Source organism: Medicago truncatula, chromosome 4 (assembly GCF_003473485.1).
Source record: "Medicago truncatula cultivar Jemalong A17 chromosome 4, MtrunA17r5.0-ANR, whole genome shotgun sequence".
NCBI classification, from domain to species: domain Eukaryota; kingdom Viridiplantae; phylum Streptophyta; class Magnoliopsida; order Fabales; family Fabaceae; genus Medicago; species Medicago truncatula.
This window is the reverse complement of record NC_053045.1, coordinates 53,457,252-53,479,248: the sequence shown is the minus strand read 5'-3', so window position 1 is coordinate 53,479,248 and position 21,997 is coordinate 53,457,252. Positions and strand designations below refer to the sequence as shown.

General features: G+C 33.7%; 2 protein-coding genes across 2 annotated transcripts; one reads left to right on the top strand and one right to left on the bottom strand.

Moving 5' to 3' along the window:
• Positions 1-406: 406 nt before the first annotated feature.
• LOC25493875 (uncharacterized) lies at positions 407-4,911 on the bottom strand. The gene is made up of 8 exons (XM_013602517.3): positions 4,648-4,911; positions 4,500-4,584; positions 3,677-3,718; positions 3,115-3,283; positions 2,129-2,181; positions 1,624-1,845; positions 987-1,033; positions 407-905 (listed from the first exon to the last, which is right to left on the bottom strand). Exons 1-8 carry the CDS (start codon positions 4,875-4,877, stop codon positions 851-853), a joined length of 903 nt encoding a protein of 300 aa, XP_013457971.1. The 5' UTR covers positions 4,878-4,911; the 3' UTR covers positions 407-850.
• A 685-nt stretch (positions 4,912-5,596) lies between these two features.
• On the top strand, positions 5,597-13,847 carry LOC25493874 (diacylglycerol kinase 1). Its single transcript, XM_013602515.3, has 8 exons — positions 5,597-5,817; positions 6,110-7,514; positions 7,826-8,195; positions 8,993-9,069; positions 10,689-10,808; positions 11,360-11,524; positions 11,964-12,101; positions 13,364-13,847. The coding sequence occupies exons 2-8, from the start codon at positions 6,351-6,353 to the stop codon at positions 13,511-13,513; spliced, it is 2,184 nt and encodes a 727-aa protein (XP_013457969.1). The 5' UTR covers positions 5,597-5,817; positions 6,110-6,350; the 3' UTR covers positions 13,514-13,847.
• Positions 13,848-21,997: the final 8,150 nt, after the last annotated feature.

The following is a 21,997-nucleotide window of genomic DNA, read 5'->3' as shown; positions in this document are numbered from 1 at the left end:
TGGTTTTTTTGAAACACGAAACATGTGCATGTTTATATATATATATATATATATATATATATATACACACACATTAATATTTTAGTAATTTACTTAATTTATTAACGGATACGGATACCCGTGGGCACAGGTATCATCAAATCCGTGTCTATGTCCATAAAAAAACGGGTAGTTAAATACCCATTTATTATACCCACGGATACCCGTTTAATTATCCGCCCCGTGCCCGTGGGTAGTTAAATACCCGTTTTTTGCCACCCCTAATTCTGACTTGACACGTAGTCATCTCATGGAATCTACTATCATCTAGTTACCAATCAGATCGGTATAAGTCTTATTTTTCTTGTAGTAAACACATATTCTAATCTGTCCTCAAGGTCATATCAGGAATCAGGAAAACGATACAGAATAAGAAAGCAATTTTGTACCACCCACATAATTGCATTAGAGTTGAGCATAATACATTAATATGCATCCACGTGGACACCCATCTTGCAAAGTATCTTGAAAACAAAATTTATCCACATAGCAAGAACCACATTGTCCTATATCTACGATTTGTTAATTTGTTATTGTTATATGACTAAAATTGGTAGGGGCTGGGGTTCGAACCACGAACACCTCACTTGTTCACTTTAAAAAAAGTGAATTTCTAGCCACCAGACTCTGCTTGACAAAAAAATAAAATCCCATGTGACTTGGTAATATTTTCACCGCATGTCTGCAACAGCAAAGCATTGAACTTCTCTTGCCATTAATTTTTCATATGATAAGACCTTGACAATGTCCAAAAAGAGCCTTTGAAGGTGTAACCACTCAATCTGACTCCAATAGCATATGCTTTTAAGTTTTAACCTATGCTAACGTGCATTTCCTCCCCAACGACTGCAAATATTTCATTCACCCTGTGAATAAGAGAGAGTGGAGGAACATGTGAGAATAAGAAAACCATATATATTAAGAGTAATATCATATTGCAATTTTACCTTAAAGTGTTTATGTTCACCTCTGCAAGCCATGATGTTAGATAAACCTATGATATAAAATGCAATATGCTGTTAGATAATCTCATAACAGACAGAAAATTATAATTTACATGTATAATAAAAAATAAAAAAATTATGTGCATTTCCTTATGTGGTTCTTTTGTTGTTCTTGACTTAAAAATATCCATGGTTACCTCAGGTTCATAGTTTTCTCAAAGTTTGTTATCACAAAAGCTACCTTTAAGCGAAGAACAGCACGAAAAACACCTAAGAAAATGCACCTAATTTTTTTTTATAAAAAAAAAGCAATGTCCAATTGGCCTAAGTAATTTACTGAAGGGTTTGAAAGTAGGAATTCACTACAAATCCCCAAAGTAACCCTTTTTCCAACGTTCTCGACGACAAATTTTTTTTACCAGAGAAAATGTCCCAAGATAATTTCCCATTTTTACTAAAAAAAAATTATGCCCGTGCAATTTGCAGATGTAAGGCAGTCAAGCTATGACTTGGGAGATGAAAAGTAAATTTAGTTTTCCACATAACAGTAGCTTTGGAGCATCAAATCAATAGCTACATATCAACCTTACAATTTTAAACCTCAATATAGATACTTTACCATGAATGCAGAAATACAAACCTGTAAAACCTCTGGGTTGGGTTGGTTGTCGAATCTTAAAGCACCCATGTCAGATTTCCCGTCCCTCAATCTTGGTGGAACTGGTACACAAGTCACCTCACAGAACAGATTGCAGTCACTCAAATCTTTGAATTCATCGGCATAAAGTTGAGCTGACCAATGCAACTTGTTTACTTGTGAAGCATCATAACCAATGGAAATAAATTGAAGAACAAGTAGGCGCTGCACATTTTAATTATGTTCCCCAATAATAATAAAGGAAGTCAGAAAACAATGTAAGATGAAAAAAAAACAATCTCAAAAAGAAATTAGTTTTAATGCACCTCAGTGTAAAACTTTTTACACGGTCAAACAATCACAAATCAACATTTGTATGACATTTAAGATAAACGTGATTGAAGTCAAATATATTTAATGATGCAATGCTTATGATTGATCGATTGTGTAAAAAATATTTACACTACTAGTGCATATCAATTAAATCCTTGCAAAAATTGCAATTTACCTTCAAACACAGTTCAAATCTGAACATCTGAACCAGCTCCTCCACCAATTGCTCTGAAATTTCAAAACATGTAAAGTAAAGTAACTTAAGTGAAAATAATTTTGTCAGGGAACTCAATTTAAGGAAGACAACTAAACTCTGTTTCCATTCGATATTTTTAAAGATATGACTCGTATGGTGGAATTTCATGATTCAAGTGTTTTCTAGCTTTTTATGTTTTTCCTATAATAGTTTCATATTCTGCTTCATTTGGACTAGTCAAAACTTCAATTATTGTTTAACCATGCATGGTAATTAAGAAAATGATAATTCTATCAGAAAGACAAAACAAGCATGTATTCTAACTTAGATTACATAACAATTTTCTACCTAACTTAAGGGGAGGGAGAGGAAGTAAAACACAATCTCAATGTTGATTGCACATGATACAGTCTTAATTATGAAGTCAAAAAAGACAAAAATTGAAAGTAAGTGCTGTGGAGACGGGTATTGGAAACACGTGACTTCTATTTAAATAGAATGAATAAGAAATCGAACAAGGAATGTCGGTTTAGCACAAGGCATGCAAATTGTAACACATGAGAAATTTTCCAGTACTCTCTTTACTTACTCAGGAAAAAATTATGCAGTGAACTATTAAGAATGATTTGGAAATAAACCGTCAATCATTAACACGACTCGTCCCAGTGGGAAAAGGTTTTAGTTTTGTATACTGAAACTTCTCTATAAATTAAATTTTTGGTAATTATATAATATTTAAAATGAAAAAAAATACTTTTCCAGATGGATTAAAAGTTGAACAATATTTTTCTATTCCAAGCTAGATCTACTATTACTTCCTTAAGTGAAAATATACACATAAATACAACTGAAAAAATTGAAAATGTATAAAAAAGTTAACAACGGTCTTCAGTTACAAGAACATAGACCTACTATTACCTATAAATGATTGACGCAAAATTGTTAAATTGTGAATGTTATCATACCATGTGAAGAGATTGATAAGAATGCAAATACCGGAATTCCTCCACCATCTCCAGAGTTACTTTGGTCTTTAGGGTAATTGGAAAATTGTAACAATGGACTATTGTTTGATCCTCTGGAATAACACTTCATTGATCTGCTAACATTGACCATTTTACTTACAACGCCCACCTAAAGTCACAGTGAAAATACACTAATATACTATAACTCCAGTACCATTCAGTAAACAATCACCTCTGATAAATACAGTTATGTCAATGAGACAACTAAATTTTCCAGAAATACTCGTAAATTGCAAATTTCCATTTTTGATCAAATAGTTTTAACAGCGTCCCTGGTTTCAGAATATCATTACATGTCTGGGTTTTTCCATCTTTCTTGAATGAAAACATGGAAATCATTGGAAATAAAATTATATGGCATCTATAACACTTGTGATTTTTCAGATTAACGAGCAGTTTAAGTAGTTATGCATGCCAAAATTTGTATGTTCATTACATTACTTTGCAAGCACAAATATATACACATTTCAAGTTGAAATAAAACAAGGATACAAGTGCATACCATGTCCTTATAAGATTGCAATAACTGGCTCCTCTGTAGCTCCTGGAACAGGTGAATTAAGCACATAACTGGGTATTAAAACGACGACACATATTTTAAGGTTATTCTTTTTTTGACAAAAGAATAGATTTTATTAGAGGATATAACTAATACTGCTTGAGGGACGATAAGAGTTTGTCCAGTTTAAGAAAATGTTAATTGATTTTGTTTCTTGATTTCAATTTTAATTACAAAAAAAAAAAAAAAAGCCACTTAGTTTTCACTTAAGGTTCTTGACATTTTTACGAAGTTAAACAAAAAAGCGAGATTTTTTTCTTTTTTTCACCATTTTCAGCTTAAATCTTTGAAAAACAGGAAACAAAGTGAAAATATAATGTGGTGAATGAAAGCGAAAAAACATAATGTTGACAGGGCGGCAGAGAAGTAGCACTTCATTACAAAATGTTTCTTTGCAGTTTCTCAATACACTTGGAATTAAACCTTTGACCTCTAGCCACTTGAGCCAAGCTCTGTTTCTTGATTTTTCTCTATCTTAAAAGTAGCATTATGAAGGAAAGTATTTCTTTCATTTTTTTCCAGTGCGCTACGAACTAAACTTATGACCTCTCTAGCTAGACTCATGACAAGCTCAGCTGCATTCAGTTTCTTTTTCTCCTAAAGAAATGTATTATGAAATACAGATCGGGGTCATTGAGTGTAGCTTAAAAGCTAAGTGCAAAGATTTGACTTAAATAAATCCGAAATTCAAATAATAGTGTTGAGTATGATTTGCAAAAGTACAAGTAGAAAGAGAAGCAGTACACTTAAATCAACCATATCATACCTGCTGCTTGAATAGTTTGAAACAAGCTCTCTTTCGGATATCAGGCATATCGCTCAAAACACCTAACTTCATATTAGGCATGTACCTACCAAATGAAATGCAAAATCAATAATCTAGAATATGAAATTTGAGGGATTAATATATATACCTTTGAAAAAGATGAGAGTTGACGAGAGCAGTGGCATAAGATCTTGCTGAGGAAGAAATGGAGGACCATTTATCCTTGAGAGGTGCCAATTGTGACCATTGGTTCCTCAGATTCCGTTGCGCAGCTTGCCTCCATAGCCTGAGCATCGACGATGGAAGTGGAGAAGAGATTTGAAGTTTGGAATCAATTATTCTTAAAGGAGACGTTGGTTCTGAGTTTAGGGTTTCCATTGTTGAGTCCACCACCACCTGATTGCAAAGATTTTAGATTAATTGGGAATTATATTTTATTTAATTTAAGGCTGTTTTTGTCATTTACAGCTCAAACAATCGGATTCGTGCGTGTGCCTCTATGGAATCTGGAATCTCCTCAATTTCATTTTAGTTTTAATTAATTAAATAAAATGACAACATGGAGAATAAAATATAAATAAAAATGATAATTGAAAAATTAATATATATAGATTAAAATCTAGTCTACATACATCATCTTTTTAACTATTATTTTTGTTTATATGATTTATGCCATTTATAATTTTTCTTTTTATTATGTATCTGATAAAAACAAATCATTTTGTTTTTTTATCATAATTAAATTTATTTTTAAATTAAGTAATTAAACTAATAAACTCTTCTTAATAAAAATTATTTAGAATGTTTAATTTTTTATGGAAATGATTCTTACACAGACTTTATTTTTCTTTTTGTTGAAATTTCGTAAGATTGATAAAACAAATAATTAAATTCTTTCAAAAAAGAAATAATAATAAATTCACTTTTATAACATTGGCGGTTCCTTGAAAAAAAAAAAATGGCGGTAAAAAAACTTTGGGCTGTCCTTTGTACTTAAAAATAAAATAAAAATAAATCTAGTTTTGTTTCGGTTTTATATTTTCTTTCATAAAATAAATCAAGAAATAAAGATTTAGTTTCCTCTCTTGTTAAGGAAAAGGTACTTTCTATTGTACATCAAAGAAAGGAATAAAAAAAGGTACGTTGTGTTGTGGGGATTTACTGAAACACACATTGCATCTTTCCCTTGTTTTGAAGTTTCGGTTTATTATTCATTCTATTCTATTCAATCCAAACTATAACTCTCTCTCTTTCTCGATCGATCAACATAACTAGGGTTTCTTCTATTCATTTCAATATCTCTGCCGCAACCGCTACTGTAAGCTACTTTTTATTTTATTTTATTTATTTATGTCACAATTCATCAAATATCTCTCTTTTATTTTTTTAATTTTTTAATTTTTTTTTTTGTGCTCGATTAGTCATTGGAAACATGTTGGTTTGTGGTAAACTGATGTTACTGTTTTCATTTCTCTTTTAATATGAAGCTTTCTGTTTCAAATATGTGCAATAATAATTGATGATGATTAATTAGGAACTCCTAAGTTGCAACACTAGATTACTAAATTCTTACTATTTTTATTTTAATTTTAATTTTGTTTTTGATACAGGTATTTTGCATGCTTATCTTTCATACCCTTACTCAGGGCTTCAAAATTTCAACTTATCAGACAGAACATGTTTTGGACTAAATTTGGGGATCAGGAATGTTTTTCTTCTTCAATACGTTTTCTTAGTTATATATTACACACCATTTCATTGCCTACATATGAATTTTGGTGAACAATCGCACATTAACTTGGTTTTGTTTTCCACGATCAAGCGAGTTAGATAGAATTACATAGTCGAGGAATGGATGACGACATAGATTTTGAGTTGTTCCTCCATACATGGAATACAAAAAATCCAACCGATCGGATTTTCATTATATCTTGTTTCGTTGCTGCCCTGGTTGGAATTTTGACTATAGCCTATACGGCTTTTCAATGGAGGAGAAACATTAATCTAAGTTGGATGAAAGCTATAGCCAGATCTAAGAAAAACCCTAAGGCAAAACACAAAGTTCCTGTGGCCCCTCATACTTGGGGTTTAGAATCGGTATCTCGTGCAAAGAATTCAAATTGCTGTGTATGCTTTAAGTCCATGTCACCCTCTCAAACTCTTGGACCTATAGTAGCTTCAGATAGTTTTATCCACCGGTGTTGTATTTGTGGTGCAGTATCTCATCTAAGTTGTTCTTCTAGTGCACACAAGGACTGTAAGTGTGTTTCTATGATTGGATTTGAGCATGTCGTGCACCAGTGGGCTGTTCGTTGGACAGACGTAGCTGACCAGCCTGATGAAACTACTTTCTGTAGTTACTGTGAAGAGCCGTGTGGTGGGACCTTCCTTAGCGGTTCCCCTATATGGTATTGCTTGTGGTGCCAACGTTTGGTACACGTTGATTGTCATGGTCCAATGTCTAATGAAACAGGTGATATATGTGATTTGGGCCCTTTTAAAAGATTAATACTGTCTCCTCTGCATGTGAAGGAATTGAACAGGAACTTGTCCGGTGGTTTTCTTAGCTCAATTACCCATGGTGCAAATGAGATAGCATCTTCAGTTCGGGCAAGTATTAGGAGCCAGAGCAAAAAGTACAAGCATGGAAATGAAATACCGGCTGAATCTGGGAATAGTGAGAGCACTGGTGACATATCCACAGAAAGCACTGCAGATTCTCATCAAATAGCTAATGGACATAATGTAATGGAGGAAAAAAATAGTGTTGGCTCAAATAAAGAGTTGCAGCGTCAAGATAGTGAAGTAGAAAGGTATGCCCCCAGTCTCACACGCAATTCATCATCTTTAAGTCAAAAGGAAGAGTCCCAGGTGTTAGGAGTGAGACAGAATTATGAGTTGACTGGTATGCCCCCAGATGCAAGGCCAGTGTTAGTTTTTATAAATAAGAAGAGTGGTGCCCAGCGTGGAGACTCACTTAGGCTGCGCATGAACATTCTTTTAAATCCTGTTCAGGTTTGTTACTCTGCTACATATTACAATATCTGGTTATCATTTAGTTTTCTTGGTTGATTTCAATGTTATTCACTGCAATGCTTGCAGCCTTTATTTCTCACTAGATTTATGAATTGGGGCTAATATGGCACAGCTATCCATCAAGTACTCGTCTATTTTTATGAAATTACGCATACATAACAAAATTATAATAGTTGCTATCTTCTATTGGTATTCATGAAAGACTCCTAAAAATGGAGAAAACGGTCCTCTTACTTATTGTGAATACTCTTTGGCAATGTGATTGTTGAACCTTCCTTTGTTTTGCCTAGGTGTTTGAGTTGAGCTCATCACAGGGACCAGAGATGGGACTTTATTTGTTCAGAAAGGTGCCTCACTTCAGAGTTCTTGTATGCGGCGGAGATGGTACTGTTGGATGGGTTCTGAATGCAATAGAAAAACAAAATTTTGATTCCCCTCCCCCAGTTGCTATTCTTCCCGCTGGTACTGGAAATGATCTCGCTAGAGTTCTCTCTTGGGGAGGTGGCTTGGGCCCAGTGGAGAGGCAAGGGGGTCTTACCACAATTCTGCATCATATAGAACATGCCGCGGTTACTATTCTTGACCGGTGGAAGGTAACAATCAGTAACCCACAAGGAAAGCAACAACTCCAACCACCAAAGTTTATGAACAATTATCTTGGTATGTGAATGCATTTTCCTCATAGTTCCTATGAATTACATTTAAATGTATTGTTTTGAAATATTTGGTAAGTCAGTTCTGTAAACTTTACTTGAGAGCTGGTTCCTTTTGGGTGGTGGATAGGGGTGGGTGGATTAAAGATGATGAGAGAGACGCCTTTAGAGCTTTATGTCATGGTCTGGTACTCTAGTTTGAGTCTTAATATGGTTGATACAAATTGAAGGGTCTATTTGTTTGTATTAATTTGTGCTTTGTCTAGTTACATCTTTATCCTTTCAATTCTGATTCTACTCTGACTGTGTCGGGTGTTTGAAATGAGGTTGGGGATTCGGCTCCTTTAATGCTTTAAATGCATAAGCTATAATCATTGTTTGGAATTTTGAAAATTAGTATGGAATACATGCATATGTATGGCAAACTACGGTGAAGTTTTGTCAAAAAAAGAAAACTATGGTGATTCTAAAATCCAACAGCTGTTTTTAATATAAACGCTTTGATTCTGCCTTTTATCCTCTAAAGTGCAACTCTCATTACAGAGGAGCCAAATCTGAGGTTTAACTTAAGTAGATTTAAGCATTCAACTCAGGCACCATTCCGACTGTATTCTCATGAATGTACTTATATCAGTATAAGTCATTCTTCTTTATCAGTTATCTGCCTTTATTTTGAATAATTAATTAGATATTAGATGCATTCCTGCTGATTTTTATTAGACTAAGTTATCTGCTGGTTTTCAAGCTATAGCTACTCTGGCATCATCATGACTAGTTTTGTATCTAACAAGTATTTGGTATTAGGAATTGGTTGTGATGCAAAGGTTGCTTTGGACATCCATAATCTGCGGGAGGAAAATCCAGAGAAGTTTTATAACCAGGTATTTAATATCTAATACAAAATAGATTTTTAGTTGTTTGGCATATTGAGGTAGCATCTAACATGATCCCAACAAAAATAAGATTACCAGTGTTTTCTAATGATCGATGTAAGGGAATCACCAAGGTATCTTCTTCAATGGGGTGCATCGTACACAGTGCAACTTCAATTGAAGAAAATCGAAAGTTCATTATAAAAAATGAAAAGTTTATTAAAATAAGCAGCTGGGCTGATTGAGTGGTATACTGGTATAAAATTATTTGTTATTATTTTGTTAAATGTGTGTTTGTTATGTAGAAGACCACATCATCTCTTATTATTTTTGCAAATGCATTAGAAAGACACATAATGAATAACGGATTCACAACTTAAGCTAAAGTAACAAATTAACAACTCCAAATAGAAAAGCATGAAGTTTTTGTCAAAACAAAAAATTAAAACATAGAAGGTAGTACAACTCTTGATATCTAATCTAGCGAATCATCCAAGCCAATATAATAATCTTCCTAAAGCATTCAAGCCACGATCACCTCATAACCATTTCCATGAGAAGGAGCAACGGAGAAGAGAAGAGGCTTAACCGGTGTCCAGAATCATGTCAAATCACCTCCTCCTCCACGAAAAACTTGGCCAAACCAGCTCCTGGATCTGTGCTAGAAGTAAATTGAACAACACATATAAAAGCGAGCAGTAGCCACTTAGAAAAACAATGGCTGATTGAACCGCCACTCATCTGTTTGAATAGGGCAATAGGCCACTAGATAGAATAAGAGCAACAGGAGCACACTCTAAATTGGGTAAACACACGGCATTATTCCTCAAATAATACTGGTAGGACAGTATATGTCCTAACAATACTCCCCGCAAAGCCTTGACCTTCTTTTCTAGTTGAGAGGTGGGCGATTCTTCTTGCAATCTTTCGGTCTATTTCCATGAATTTTCAAGCCATTTGATTAGAACTTCAACATGCACTTCATAAATTTTGTCATCAAGCTTGAAGTGCATGCTTCAATTTCACAATTGATATTTGCTGCACTATTCCATCATTCATCTTAGGGTTAAATATGTTTTTGGTCCCTGTAAATATACCAACTTTTCATTTTAGTCCCTCTAAAAATTTTCTTCAACTTTTAGTCCCTATAAAATTTCCAATCATTATTTTTGAGTTAATTTTTGTATTTTTTAATGAAATTGTGCAGAATATTGTAAAAAAAATTCCCAAAAAAAAAAATTAATTTTTTTTAACAAAACACATTAAATATGAATTTTTAACCGTCAAAAATATAAAAACTCATATTAAATTTATGTTTTGTTAAAAAATTCTAATGTTTTTTGGGAGAGATTCTTATAATATTATGAATTTTTTTGCAAAATTTTATTCAAAAATATGAATTTTACATATGAGTTTACTTTAAAGGAGGGACCAAAAGTGAAGATGGAAATTTTTGAGGGACTAAAAGTTGAAGAAAACTTTTAGAGGGACTAAAACAAAAAGTTGACATATTTATAGGGACCAAAAACATATTTAACCCTTCATCTTAATATGCATACCATGATCTTCAGATTTCAATGTATTTGAACTTTTGGGTTCTACGCTGAATTTATTCTTAACATATGCAGTTTATGAATAAAGTTCTATACGCAAGAGAAGGTGCCAAAAGCATAATGGATAGGACATTTGAAGATTTCCCTTGGCAGATTCGCGTTGAGGTGGATGGAGTTGAAATTGAGGTCCCTGAGGTGAGTCTTTTAAGAATAAATAACCTTTATTTGTTTCACATTTCTCTCTTTTTTTTTGTGTGGTTGCTCGTATAATGATAAATTGTTTTGATTTGAGTGACTAACTCTAACTGTATGTTATTGGGAAGCCAGTCATTTTGCTGAGTTAATTATCTACACTTTACACCCCCACCCCCGACCCCCCGCACACACACACACCTTCTATTTTTAGCATAAGGGTGGGTCGTAGTAGTCAGTAGCGCGCTATAGCGGCGTAGCATAGCGGAAAGAAAATGCTACGGTGGCCGTAGCAGTGGTGCGGTTTAGGATAGTGACCTTTGATAAATAGATAATGTAAGGGGGTATCTTATCATGTTAACATTCAATCCAGTGGGTGTATTGCTATAGTTTGTCTTTTGAACAGATGTGGGAAATCAAACTTAAGTTTGGGGGCTCAAATTTTTATATTAGAATTTCTTTTTTAGTTTCTTATGCATTATAACCTATCTCCACCAAAAATTAGAGCTAGACCCTTCCTTGAATTGTTCAATTTGGTTTTCAATTACATCCAGGATGCTGAAGGGGTGCTTGTTGCAAATATTGGAAGCTACATGGGAGGTGTAGATTTGTGGCAAAATGAGGATGAAAATTATGATAATTTTGATCCACAATCTATGCATGACAAGATACTTGAAGTTGTGAGCATATCTGGAACATGGCACCTTGGGAAGCTTCAGGTAAAAATGAATCCTATCCCCGTTCTAGTGATGTACAATTGTAGGACTTACATTGCATTATAACTAAAGGGTCTTACTTGGGATTTAACACTGATATAAAAAATATGCAGCTGCCTAACCTTTTTTAAAAACTTTACATGAATTATATTTAAAAATGATCTGAATTTAAGAACTAGAGCTTGAATGCTTATTATTATTTTTTAATCATGTTCTGTACGGATCTAGAACCTCATCCATCTCAGTTGTAATCTAGCCTGTGGTCTGTTACTTCTACCTTATTACATATTTCCAGTATTTAAGCTCTCTTCAATTTTAAAATGGCATGCTTGAGTTTTGACCATGTCATGAGACAATTTCTTTGTCTAGATTAAGTTTTATGGAGTTCAAATTATGAAATTCTGGATGCTCAAATCCTCTGTCTGTTGCTTTGTCAATATAGGTTGGGCTTTCTCGAGCTCGAAGACTTGCGCAAGGACAGTCAATTAAGATACAATTGTTTGCTAAGTTTCCTGTTCAAATTGATGGAGAACCTTGGTTTCAGGAACCCTGTACAGTTTCCATAGCTCATCATGGCCAGGTTATCATTTTAAAACTCCCTCATCCCCACTGTGCATTACGGGCGGTGCAACCTCCTAATTTGTTACTGTTGGAAATTCCGCCTTAACTGCGGTCCGCCCCTAGTCGCCTAAATTGCGACCTTGGGTTAGCCTTCATTGCAGCCTCCAACACCTTCATTGTGTTGGCTTTGAGGGGGTGGATTTAGTCCCACATCAGATATATGGTACTCTTGAGAAGAGTTTATAAAGAGGAGGCACTCCTCACCTTACAAGCCGGTTTTGTAAGGATGAGTTAGGCCCCAAATTTCAACATGGTATCAGAGCCTATCCTAGATCTATCGTTGGGCTTCCCGCATCGTCCACGCTTCAGGCCCATTGGGCCGGGCTGAAGCGTGAGGGGGTGTGTTGGAAATTCCGCCTTAATTGCGGTCCGTCCCTAGTCACCTAAATTGCGACCTTGGGTTACCTTTCATTGCAGCCTCCAACACCTTCATTGTGTTGGCTTACAAGCCGGTTTTGTAAGGATGAGTTAGGCCCCAAATTTCAACATGGTATCAGAGCCTATCCTAGATCTATCGTTGGGCTTCCCGCATCGTCCACGCTTCAGGCCCATTGGGCCGGGCTGAAGCATGAGGGGGTGTGTTGGAAATTCCGCCTTAATTGCTGTCCGCCCCTAGTCGCCTAAATTGCGACCTTGGGTTAGCTTTCATTGCAGCCTCCAACACCTTCATTGTGTTGGCTTTGAGGGGGTGGATTTAGCCCCACATCGGATAGATAGTACTCTTGAGAAGAGTTTATAAAGAGGAGGCACTCCTCACCTTACAAGTCGGTTTTGTAAGGATGAGTTAGGCCCCAAATTTCAACGGTTACATATCACCTGCTTTACATGTTAATGTCCTTATATCTATTTTCTTACTATAAGGATGAGTCAGGCCCCAAATTTCAACAGTTACATATCACCTGCTTTACATGTTAATGTCCTTATATCTATTTTCTTACTATATAGCTGAATTTCAACATGTTTGCAATCCTGCACAAGTTGGCGGGTATATATTTGTCCATTTTAATGTTTTCTGTAATGAGAATGCAGTCGTTTTCTTCAGGAATTTGACACTTTGTACTTCTAAGTAAATGCTTGGCGCTGCTAAGAAAATTTTAGTGTGATACGATATAAGTTTGTCTCATGCTTTCCTATGCTTCTGATTTTCTAATGCCCTTGTATTATTATTTTCTTTGTTACTGTCTGAACAATTTTTTTTAATCATTTTTTGTGGCTGTTCAGGCCTTCATGTTGAAGAGGGCAGCTGAGGAACCTCTTGGTCATGCAGCTGCAATGATCACTGATGTGCTTGAGAACGCTGAAACCAATAATCTAATTAATGCTTCCCAAAAGCGAGCTCTTCTTCATGAAATGGCGCTCAGACTGTCCTAGAAAATTTTCCCTTTACACCCTGTGATCACAGGTTTTGTAGTAGTTATTTTGAGTATGTTTTACACACCAAGTGTATTTTCCTTTTCAAAAGTTGTGTCTAAACTGCCTGCTGCTCCTGAAGCAGGCTTGTATATTATGAATATCAATACTACACATCAATAGAAAGAATGAAAATGTATAGCTTCTCAGTTTTTTTTAAAGGAGCTTCTAAGTTTGATTAGTGTTGAAATACATATAGCATATGCAATATTTGTAACTGTTACTCGACCTATGCAGTATCTGGAATATCCATTGTTTTCTGGAATCCCTTGTGAAAGAGGATTATGATTTTACATTTACAACTTTTATTGAAGGAAAAGAGTACAAGTTGTTATATATTTTATTGAACAGAACAGTAAACTAGCTGAAACTAAAAAGAATGTTTGAAGTATCTGGATCCGTAAACATTGCCTTATTTTAGTCGCTCTCAACTACTTTTTCAACCCGAGGTGTTGGTATTACCTTTTACATTACAATTGGCTCTTGGCAATTGGCTCTTCCTATGTACAGGATGACCTTGTCGAAATATTTTTCAGGGTTAATTTCATACTTCTTCACTTTCATGTTTTTTCCATAGCAAACCTTTTTTAACCTTCAACCATAGGCGAGTGACAAAACCTTTTTCTCTTGTTCCATTTCCACATGCTTGTTTGTCTGCAACTTGTGGACATGAAATTCTTCTTGGTTTCTTATTACTTTTTTTATAGATTCGGTTCAACTGATGTCGATAAAAAGGGGAATTTAGGTGGAAAACATAAGCTGGTGAGGAGGCACTAGAGCTACGAACGGCCTTGTTGAGTTTGTGCTTCATCTCTTGACAAGCTGGTGAAGATGCATTCGAGTTCTCAATGGCCTCGTTGAGTTGTATGGTCATCTGTTTGAACTCAAATGAGTCGTACAAGTCACTACCATTGTACTGAAAGTTGTGTCTCCTTGTAGGTTCCACAACATCATCTTCTTTCTCTGGATTTTTCATTACAGAGGAATAATGTCACTGTATTTTGACTATGTTCTGTTTTTTGAGATTAAAATCTTAGAATGTGCACTGTTCAAGAGAGATGGAAGTAGTTGCCTTGCCTTGAAAGTAACGTTGATGGAGTAAGTTTTTAGCAAGGTTTGCATTGTTTTCAACGTTTTTCTTATGCCTTTTTGATTTATCACGAAGCGACTTGGTTTATGTAAAAATTAGCGGATTCCACTATGCTTCAACAGTTTAAAAGAAGTGGGACAACAAACATTTTTTAGCAGGTACACTTCAATATTGCATGCATATATTCTTGGAAAAAGGAATTGCCCATATTCGATTTAGTTAACGTGTCCTTTTATATTTAAAAGGAAAACAAATACGGAGAACTGGATGTAGTATATGTTTTGTTCCTTTGTATTTTTTTGTTGATATGAATATGAATTACCGGAGAAGTGTGGAAGTTCTGGATTTGGGGTTATTCATTTTTTAAGTGAATCATACATGTGCTTAGAATTAAGAATATGTTAGCCATTTTAATGACCAGCAAATATGTGTCAATTAACACTGCACATGTCAATGAAGTTTTTTTTTTTTTTTTTCTTCATAAACAACAACTACTAAGGCCCCGTTTGGATTGACTTATTTTGAGCTTATGTTGGCTTATCTACTCGCATAAGCCTTTTTGAAGGTGTTTGGGTAAATAAATAAAAACAGTTTATCATAGTTTCATAAGCTGCTTATGCCATATTTTAATAAGCCTAAATTTTCAGCTTACCCTCCGACTTAACAAGGAGCTTATGAATTTATGTAACCTCCTTCGATTCTTTCTGGATCCACTTTTTCAAAACATATATTTTAATTATAACTTTTTTTGAAGGAATATTTTAATTATAATGTTAGTTATCTTTTGCGGTACATGAGTAACAAAATTGTTGTATACTTATCTTACTAAAGTAACACACCTAACTAAGATGTTTTTTTTTTTTTTGTTACGTAACAAAATGAAACTGAATAAAAAAAACAAACTTAACTTGTCTTTTTTTTTTTGTAACAAACTGTACACTAATTTCTATATATATGATAAATTTATTTACACCTCTAATGTTAATTTTGTCTTATATGAATATTGATATTTTTTTTAAGGACAAATATTGATTATACTATATATATATATAATATTATAATATTATTTTTTTACGTCTTGATTAATTTCATCAAAAAAAATCTTGATAATTGTGGTTCAATTCTTTGATTTTTTTTGTTAAATTAAAAATATTTAAAATTTCAATAATTGCTTATATAATGTCACATCCAGACACTTCAATTTATGTAAGTACTTTTTAGTGTACATATCCAAACATAAATAGCTTATCAAGTATAAGAGTTTATGATGTAAGCTCTAATGTTATAAGCCCTAATGCTATAAGCATCTATATAAGCTGTTTATCCAAACGGGGCCTAAGTCTTATTCTATTAAGTATGATCAGCTATAAGAATCAAACGATGTCATAATATTTTATAAAAAAAATATATATTTTTGTAATTCATTAATCTCTAGATCTTTCTTGATAGTTTTTTTTTTTCTTTTTTTTTTTTCTCTCTAATCCTTCTCCTAGTAATTTGACACCGCTTCATCTGATCTACTCTCATTACTATAGAATTCACATATTTTCTTTCTACATGTCAAAACCACGTAAGTCAAGTTTCTACCATCTTTTCTATTATAGGTGCTACCTCAACTCTATAATGTTGTCATTTCTAATTCTATCCCGTCTAGTCTTACCACACAACCAACACAACATCCTCATCTTTGTTACCTTTAACTTTATTTTGTTTGGTTCTTTACCCCCAACACACTGTTACATACAACATTGCCAATTTTACCTCGGTTCGATAAAATTTTCTCTTCAATTGAGTGGTATTTTTGCCTCATATAAAACACTTGAGACACTTCTTTATTTCAACCACAAAGTTTGAATTATATGATTTGCATTTCCTTCGGTTTCTCCATCATTTCTACCATACATCCAATATATTTGAATAGTGTAAACTATTCTGTAGACACAGATGAAGTTTTTTTCCATATGAAAAAACAATTAGATTAGAGGAGAGACCTATGTAAAGTGAGGAAAGATCACAAACTTCAACTAAGATTTAGTTGATAGAATTACGCTTAACATGTCCACGGAGAAGTTTTGGACTTGAAAATTGAAATAAAGTTACATTAGGTGTTAACGAAATATCCAATCATTTGTGTGAATTTCAATTTGCTAGTTAAAATGTTTCTTTCTTTCTTGCATTCTTAATTGATAGAGATAATGCATTGTAATATAGGGGTTGCGGTTCAAAACTTGCACACCCACTTATTTATCTTTTAACCACTAAACTACTTAAAAAAAAAAAAAATTAAATAAATACTTCACTATTTTCTGAGTCAAAAATTCTGGGTCATAAAACGTGTTTGCTTGAAAATGATTATTTTTGTTCTTTACGCTAATTTTATTGAAAAAAAAAATGCACTTCCGCGTTCTACCTTCAAATTCATTTTTTAAAATATACTTGATTTTTATAATGATGAATAAATACAAAATAGTTTTTTTTTTTTTAATATCTTAAATCAGAATAACAGATATATGATCTTATTTTTGAGAGAAACAAATATCTATCTTATTTTCGGATATATTGTAAAAAAAAAACATTATTTTCAGATATATCGAACTATAGACAATGTGAGTCGTATCTATCTGGTATTAGCTTTGCGTATGTATCTATCATGATATCATCACTGTTGTAGTTTATTCTTCAGTCACGCTTCGGTGAAGCTTACTTGCACAGCTGATATCATTCTCTGTATCCCCCATACATAATCCACAAAGGCATCATCATTTTTTGGTGTTGAATTATTCGCAATGTTTGAAGTATCAACAAGCCAATTTGATTTTGATATCTACTAAGAATTTATGTATATATTGCAACCTTTCTATTGGATCAATTAACTACATAACATTGCCATAGTACGTTACATGTTATTCCCCGCTAAACAATTTTTCACATGAGAGCATTTCAATGAGTTCTTTAGGACTTCAATCTAGTAAGATTTCTCGTTGAAGGAAGAAAAAAATAGTACTAGTTACCGACAACTATATATAAAGACTATATCTTTAACAACTAACATGATCTACGATTAAAATAGGAAAAATGTAGATAAAAGTTGGTCTCATTATATCAAACTAATATGATTCTTGCTCTTTTCATTTTTTTTGTTTAATTTCTAAATACACATATTAAAGTACATATTAATGGATCTATTTAAGGACTTTTTTATTTTATTTTACTATCATTGAAGTTACCGAGTCATTAATATATATTTTTATTAAAAAAATTATAAATGAATGATGCGTGCATATGAAACCTATTTAATATCATTTATCAAATTTATCATCAAATTCGTACATGAATTACGAGCAATGATATTAGTAGATGTCACTCTTTCTAAAATCATTTCATGTCTTATCTTTAATTTATGTTTTTTTGAACTTGGTGCGTAGATGTCTTATCTCCAATACCAATAATAATTTCATGTATTTTTTTTTTTTAGAGGAATAAGCTTATAACATTTCATTAATCAAAATGTGTTCAATACATTATGGTATATTAACCAGAATCTGGAAACTAACTGATGATGAGGCCGCCTTAGCTAATTCATGGGCAACCTCATTCGCTTGTCTTCGAATAAACTCCACACTAGAGTTTTCATAAAATAAATTGAAAAGAGTTTTACATCTGTGTATAATGCTACCAAACTCTGTAGCATCATGTTGTGCAGATAAGAAGCTGTCAACAACTCTTTTCGCGTCAAGCTCGAAATCAATATGTCCAAGTTGAAGAAGATGAACCCATTCTAAAGCATATAGTAAACCTAGAGCTTCTCCCACATGAACATCACAAAGAGGACTAATCGATTCAGTTCTAGCCAACACAAAGGAACCTGAGTCATCCCTAATACAAATTTTGATTCCCATCCTGTTTAAATGCTTGGAGAAGGAAGCATCAATATTGCATTTGAATCTACCTTCCATAGGTTTCTGCCATCTTGGGTATTGAACAAGTCTTTGCATACTAGAAGTTGGTTGGCGAAAATCCTTAGCTGTCTTCCGGTCATCTAGTAAAGTCTTTGCGCGGTAAAAAACGAAACTTTATGCGTCAGTCACTTCATTCCAAACCTTATTATTCCTTTGTTTCCAAATGCTCCACAAAGTACAACAAAACAAGGCTGCATCACCAGCATTCAACACCTGCAGCATGTTAAAAATAATTCCAGCACTGTCCTGACCTTGATTTATTACCCCACTCATAGATTGAAAAGCGTCAAACATAGACCAGATGTTAGAACTGCTAGGACATTTAAAAAAGATATGGTAATTGTCCTCGTCATCATCTGAGTTACATAAAACACAATGAGTTGGACAATTTATGCCTTTGTCTTTGAGCCTCATCCTTGTTGGGAGACAGTTTCTACAAAGCCTCCAAATAAAATTCTTAACTTTAGGAGGTATTCTAAGATTCCATAGCAAATTCCAGGAGCCTTGCACCTTGAAATGATTAACATCAAATAATTCTTGGATACAAAGACGATATGCACTTTGCACAGAATACTCACCATTCGATTCCTTAGTCCAAACAAGATGATCTTCTTCCACCGAAGGAAATAACGGTGTATTGGTAATTTAGTCCACAACATGTTGATTAAACACCGTATGCAGAAATGGGACATTCCATATTTTTTCACCTGGAAGAATACAGTCAGAAACACACAAATTAGATAAAGGAGAATTGTCATTATATTGTGGAGTAAGATAGGTGTTGTTAGAGATCCATATGTTATTCCAAACCGGTATAGAGGACCCGTCTCCAATCTTCCATCTACTACCCGCTCTGAGAATAAATTTTGAATTACAAATGCTTCTCCACACAAAGCTTGGTTTATGACCCAAAGATGCTTCAAAGAAATTGCAATTCAGATAATATCTGGCCTTATAAATCCTGGCAATGAGAGAGTCAGGATTGATCATAATTCTCCATCCTTGCTTACCAAGCATAACACAATTAAAGGTTGCTATACTTTTAAAGCTCATACCTCCATCCTTTTTATGCATAGACAGTTTATCCTATGGCAACCAGTGAATTCCTTTTTTATGTGATCCTGAATGACCCCACCAGAAAGAGTTCATCATTTTTTCAATTTCATCACAAAGAGAAGAAGGTAGCGTGAACAAGCTCATAAAATAAGTTGGAATAGATTGTAAGACAGATTTAATTAACACCTCACGACCTGCCTTCGATAAACACTTACTACTCCAAGAATTAATTTTCTTCCAGTTACATTATTATTGACGAGGACAGAATAGTCAACAGTCTCTACACACATCATAATCCATTTGATCAATTGATAGGTGAAACCCATTTTCAACATGACCCCTCGCAAGTAACTCCAGTCAATTCTATCATAATCCTTGCTGATATCAAGCTTAAATGCTACATCCTCAATTTTCCCTTTAACTTTAGACTTCATATGATGTATAACTTCTATTGCAGCCATGACATTATCTAAAATTGAGCGGTCTGGAACAAAGGCAGATTGGGTATCTGAAATACATTTATCCAGGACCACTTTGAGACAGTTTGCTAACATTTTGGCTACTACTTTATACACCACATTACACAAGGCTATGGGCCTCCAATCTTTCATAGACACTTGAGATTCTCCTTTCGATATAAGAGCAATGGTTGTTGAGTTTAAATTTGGAGGAAAAACACCTGTTGATAACCAGCTACAACACTCTCTGAATAGTTCTTCGCCGCAAAAAGTCAAAGTCCAGAATTTTTGAAAAAAAGCCGGGCTAAAACCGTCTGGACATGGACATTTGTCCGATTTCATAGAAAAAAGAGCACTTTTGAATTCTTCAATCACAAAAGGAGCAAGGAGCTGATTATTATCTGCCTCTGAAATCCTCTCATCAATAACATCAATAACAGGTGCTAGTTCACTGTTTTGGATTTGGAAAAGTTCAACAAAATATTCCTTTGCCACATCACAAAGTTTATCTTCATCCGTAACTCTATTATCATCCGGGTCCATCACAAAATAATTTCATGTATTATTGGTACATTCTTGGACTATCTATATTTAGATCAAGTCTTCCTTGATCACAGATTTGGGTACACTTACAAATAACAAAATGTAAAATTAATTTTTTTTATTATTTTTGAAATAATTAAAAGAATAAAAAGTAGAATTAATATTTTGTGAGTGTGCCTAAGAGATATATGGTTGGTCTTGCTATCATACAATTATAATTGTTATATTTACATTGTTTATACAAACAAGTGTCTTAAGTACATTTGGTTAAAAAAATTAAAAATAGACATTTTACATCGAAAACAATATTTAACTTTTAAAAAGTTGAATACACAATTTTCCAACACAAAATTTATATATTTGTTTCATTAAACAATACCCTAATAACATTTTTTTTTTTTACAAAAACAAAACGATATTAATTCACTCAAATTGATAGAATACATCATATACAAATATCGCCTGCGAACAAACTCACAACACACCCATGTTAATAGCATACAACGACAAAATGCCTACAAATAATATGATAAAATCTAAGTCACCGAAATACTAGTGCTTTCGGATCTGCAACGTTGATGCCCAAATCATTGATTGAATTTGTTGATCTTTCAATAGCAACTAAATGAACACCGCGATAAGACGCAGAATCAAACACCACACAAGACAACGACAATACAACACCGTACTTAGACGACGAAATCACAAAAAACACAAAAGGAAAAACTTGATATATGTGAAAACCTCTTATTTATATTGAGAGAAAAGAGGAAAAGAGGTGTAGAGGGATGATTCTAGGTCAAAAAATGACCTAAAACCACTCCTCGATGAATGGAGGAGAAAAAATTTTTAGAGAGAAGTTGAAGTTTTTCTCGCTAGAAAACTAGGGCCGGCGGTAAGTAATCACTTACATTTTCCTATTTACACATGACACTAAATTGCAATACCATTTGTCTCATTAATTATTGAGTAGTGATATTTTAACGACCATTTTGGTACACCTTTGAGACAACTTTATATTGTTCTCTATTTTCATTGGTCAAAAACAATGAAGAGAGAAAAAAAGAAGAGAGGGAATAAAAACATAGTATAGAGAGAAAGTTGTAGAAAAGTTGTACCAAAATGGTTATACAAATATCATTTCTCTTAATTATTAGGCCTAATAATGAAATCCGATTTTCTCCTACATTGACGGTGTACAATGAATGAATGACATACCAATGTTGGAAATTTGATAAAAGGAAAAAGCAAAAGTTGAGTAACTTTTTTGACTGAATTGTGAAACAGGCAAAGATGATAAGGCCATTTGCACTTTCCTATGATCTTTCTTATTTATGAC

What these genes read in the sequence shown, in the direction of transcription:
- LOC25493875 (XM_013602517.3), bottom strand. Translation starts at nt 4,877, where the DNA reads ATGGAAACCCTAAACTCAGAACCAACGTCTCCTTTAAGAATAATTGAT. An exon ending in TCAAACTATTCAAGCAGCAG is followed by an intron (nt 3,719 to 4,499) that starts GTATGATATGGT and finishes CACCTGTTCCAG; the next exon opens with GAGCTACAGAGGAGCCAGTT. An exon ending in GATTTGAACTGTGTTTGAAG is followed by an intron (nt 1,846 to 2,128) that starts GTAAATTGCAAT and finishes TAAAATGTGCAG; the next exon opens with CGCCTACTTGTTCTTCAATT.
- LOC25493874 (XM_013602515.3), top strand. Translation starts at nt 6,351, where the DNA reads ATGGATGACGACATAGATTTTGAGTTGTTCCTCCATACATGGAATACA. An exon ending in GTTTATGAACAATTATCTTG is followed by an intron (nt 8,196 to 8,992) that starts GTATGTGAATGC and finishes ATTTGGTATTAG; the next exon opens with GAATTGGTTGTGATGCAAAG. An exon ending in CCATAGCTCATCATGGCCAG is followed by an intron (nt 12,102 to 13,363) that starts GTTATCATTTTA and finishes GTGGCTGTTCAG; the next exon opens with GCCTTCATGTTGAAGAGGGC.